This window comes from Cannabis sativa, chromosome 8 (genome assembly GCF_029168945.1).
Source record: "Cannabis sativa cultivar Pink pepper isolate KNU-18-1 chromosome 8, ASM2916894v1, whole genome shotgun sequence".
In the NCBI taxonomy this organism is placed as follows: Eukaryota; Viridiplantae; Streptophyta; class Magnoliopsida; order Rosales; family Cannabaceae; genus Cannabis; species Cannabis sativa.
The window spans coordinates 50,881,758-50,885,716 of record NC_083608.1 but is presented as its reverse complement, the minus strand read 5'-3'; the positions used below and the strand labels follow the sequence as shown (position 1 = coordinate 50,885,716).

Here is a 3,959-nt window from a genome sequence, read left to right as displayed (position 1 = left end):
CCGCTATTGCCCTTTAGCGGCCACATTGTGGAGCAATAGCGGCCGAGGGGCCCGCCGCTATTGCTCCTGAATGTTGTAGTGGCTAACTCAAGTGTCGGCAAAAATAATTATTATGAACTGTATGTATACGTGCTAACCAAGTCTATTAATTACTATTTTCAAATTCAATCCAACAAAACTTTCTAGGAGAATTTTTTTCTCTAATAATTTTGTGTTTATATGAAAATAAACATAGTATTAATTTATATTAGACGTTGTAAGTATAGTGAAGTGGTGAAGTAATTTTAAAATACTAGTTTAAGAAAAAACATTGAGGCTCCATTGCTACTACATGTTAATTACTTACCACATATATACTTTTAGCTAGTAATATATAATGTATTGTTATTATTTGGGGCACCAAGACAACTTAACACTCTTATTATTTGTCTTACTTCAGAGTCGGGCCTAGCTATGACAATTGATACATGCATGTTTCCTTGGTGAATTAAATTACTCGGTAAAAAGAAAATTAAATTTCTAAAATTGTAGACCAATAAAATCTTATCGTGTATACTGTCTTCATATAAATAATTCAACATAACACTTAGTACATCCAAAATAAATGAAAATGTTAAATTATTAACAAAACACGTTTTGTGCCACCAGTACCATCACCATCACCATCACCAAAAGTTACATAATTGTTTATGTACAATATATATATCTAAATATGGCATAGCAACATGATTGGTGAGTGTTGACAACTAATGGTTCCTTATCTCTTTCTCAATTTTTCAGATTTAATGTCTTATATATATTAATTATTAAATTAATTGTGAGACTTGATATCAAAATGCATTAATAATAATATATATATTATCTTTTATGGTGTTTAATTAGCACCTTAAAATGTATTTTTCATATAATCATCAAATGAATAGTATCATCAAATTAATGTAAAATTTTTATTATTGAATAATACATTTTATAAAAGTTATCAATCACACTCTCTTTGTTAAATGATAATTTTTAGGTTTAATATTTTTAAAATAATATACTGAATTTGATTTTCGTCAAAATAAAATATAACAATAACATGACCTAAAGTTATTATAACTAAGCAATTGGGTACATTATTTACATCTCAGCATGCTAGGAATCGGCTTTACATTATTTATATACTAAAAAAAAATTAAGTTCATATTGGAGAACATTGTCCCACATGGATTAAATGTAAAAGTATTGAGCCATATATAAGAACATGGACTACTCCACTCATCGCCAATTGGTTTTGAGTTGGAACCCCATGATTCTCAACATGGTATCAAAGCCATATCCCTAGCGGGCTTTCGATCTACACCTATCCAGATGGTTAGCCAGCCGCACGAGATCTAGATGGTGCAAAGACGCCTGAGATCCGAACAAAAATAAGCGAGCAAATGGCATGGCTTGTGATAAGGTGAGCAAAAATAGCCACCATCTTAAGGGGGGATATTGGAGAACATTGTCCCACATGGATTAAATGTAAAAGTATTGAGCCATATATAAGAACATGGACTACTCCACTCATTGCCAATTGGTTTTGAGTTGGAACCCCATGATTCTCAACAGTTCAAATTATTATTTTGTAGTATTTTAAAAAGTACAAGAACTTATTTATTATTTAACAAAACAAATGAATAGCTAACTTTTATTCTTACTAAATTAAAGTAAAGCAATGACATTATTAAATCTAAATTAATTTATAATTAAGATAGATTTATTTATTGTGAATAAATTTAATTAATTAATTATAATGAGGTAGATATAGAAATTAAGAAGGAAGATTAAAGCGAGGTATTGCATGGGCAAACAATGGTTTTGCCTTAAACAAAGAATTGTGATCCTTTTCAGTACTCAAATCTATGTTGTCCATTCCTTGTGGAATCTTCCAATTGAAACATTGCAGCAATCTACCTAAGAGCATGATGGTGATGTTGGTCCCCAGCTCCGCTCCGATGCACCCTCTCCTCCCAGTTGTGAAGCTAACAAACCGTAGATCTGTTTCCACCAAGTCACGTCGATTCTCAGGAAGATGGCGGTCAGGGTTGAACACCAAAGGCTGATCATCCCAAACAGTAGGGTTACGGCCGAGGCCGAGGCGACTGAGGAGGATGTGGCTGCCTTTGGGAATGAAGTAGCCAGCCACGGTGCAATCGGCCATAGAGAGATGTGGGAGGTTGAAGGCCGACACTGGGTGGAGCCGGAGAGCTTCTCTCGCACAGGCCACAAGGTAAGGGAGTTGAGGAATGTGACACTCTTGAAGGAGTTGTACTACTGTAGAAGTACCATTACTACTACTCATCACTACTCTGTCTATTTCTTGTGTTGCTTTTTCAAGCATTTCTGGCTGGTTCAACATTTCTGAGAGTGCCCATTCTACTATACTGTACGGATTGTCCACCACTGCTATAAATAATTCCTGCTTATATATATAAATATTTTCATCCATCCATATATATATTTAAAAGTTATGCGCGAACAATTAATATATATCAACTATTTATTTATATATTAAGATAACAAAGACAACAATCATGCATATTTATATAACGAGAAATGCTAATATGAGATCATATATATGAGATCATGTATACAGTACTCACTGTGATTTGTGCTTGGATTTCATCCTCAGACAAAAGTGGGTTTCCATCAGAGTCTTTAAGGGAGATAAGAATATCAAGCAAGTCTTCTGCTTTCTTATTATTATTACTATCTCTCCATTCTTGAATCCTCTCCTTCACTAAGGAGCCTTGGTACTTGTTGACCACTTCCATGGCTTTACGAACACTTGTTTGATGACCATCTAAGTCAAACCAACGTAGCCATGGAAGAATGTCCGATACAGAATAAGCATAAGCATGTGACAATATACTAAGCAAAGCCTCCACATGCTCTTCCTCTTCTTTACCAGGCCCACCGTCCTCTCTTCCCCTCCCAAAATATCTTCTACCCAAAATCATTCTCCTCAACACTCCCACCGAGTATTGTTGTGCCGCAACTCTCACATTCACCACTCCACCCCCAATCTGGTTCGCTTGGTTATAAACAAAACGAACCAGATTGTCAGCTTCTTGGGTTCTCTTCTCGAGAAGCCAAGTGAGTTTGGAGTGGCTGAGAACATCACACACAACTCTCCTCATTTTCTTCCATTGTTTGTCGTACGGTGACACTACAATGGCCTTGTAATTGTTGCTGAGGAGAGTTGTGACCATTGTGTGGGGTCTCGAAGCAAACACTGCGTCGTGTTTCTTCAAAAACTCTCTGGCTATCTTCGGAGAGGTGACAGTGATGAGATGAGTAGCTTTTCCGAGGCGAATACATGCAATGTCTGTGTTTAGCTCCTTCATGAGATGGTGGAGCCACCGGTACGACGGCCTATTTTGCAAGAATTCCGGTATGTTTCCGAGGATAGGCCATGGGGTGGGACCCGGAGGAAGCATTTGCTTATTATTATTATTAAATAGTAGTTTAAATTTGATGATGAACAATAATAATATTATTACTAATAATGCTATGGAAAATATGACACTAATGAGGAAAGAGGTAGTAGAATGATGGGAACCCATAATTTTGTGTACATATACGTAATATTACTAATGAAAAAGGATTACTGTGATTTGTTCATGTAATGATATATGAAGCAATAATATATCATTATTATATATATTATTATTATTAATTTTACGTACTGTAGCTCGTACGTATACAACTTCAATATTCCTAATGCTAGCTCTCTCTTTCTCTCTCTCTCTCTCTCACTCTCTATATATATATATATTTATCAAAGAAAGAGATTAATTATAAGCGCTACGTACGTAAACAATTAAACAAAGTACGAGACATGCATATATATATATATATATATAATATTATATAAACAAATTAGGAAACCTGCGCAGAAAATCAACCAGTATGCATGTATCATTTGATATATA

General features: G+C 34.8%; 1 protein-coding gene across 1 annotated transcript; it reads right to left on the bottom strand.

Annotated features, from left to right (window-relative positions):
• Positions 1 to 1,637: 1,637 nt before the first annotated feature.
• Positions 1,638 to 3,959, bottom strand: LOC115698629 (tryptophan N-monooxygenase CYP79A68). The gene is made up of 2 exons (XM_030625753.2): positions 2,628 to 3,959; positions 1,638 to 2,443 (listed from the first exon to the last, which is right to left on the bottom strand). Exons 1-2 carry the CDS (start codon positions 3,588 to 3,590, stop codon positions 1,796 to 1,798), a joined length of 1,611 nt encoding a protein of 536 aa, XP_030481613.1. The 5' UTR covers positions 3,591 to 3,959; the 3' UTR covers positions 1,638 to 1,795.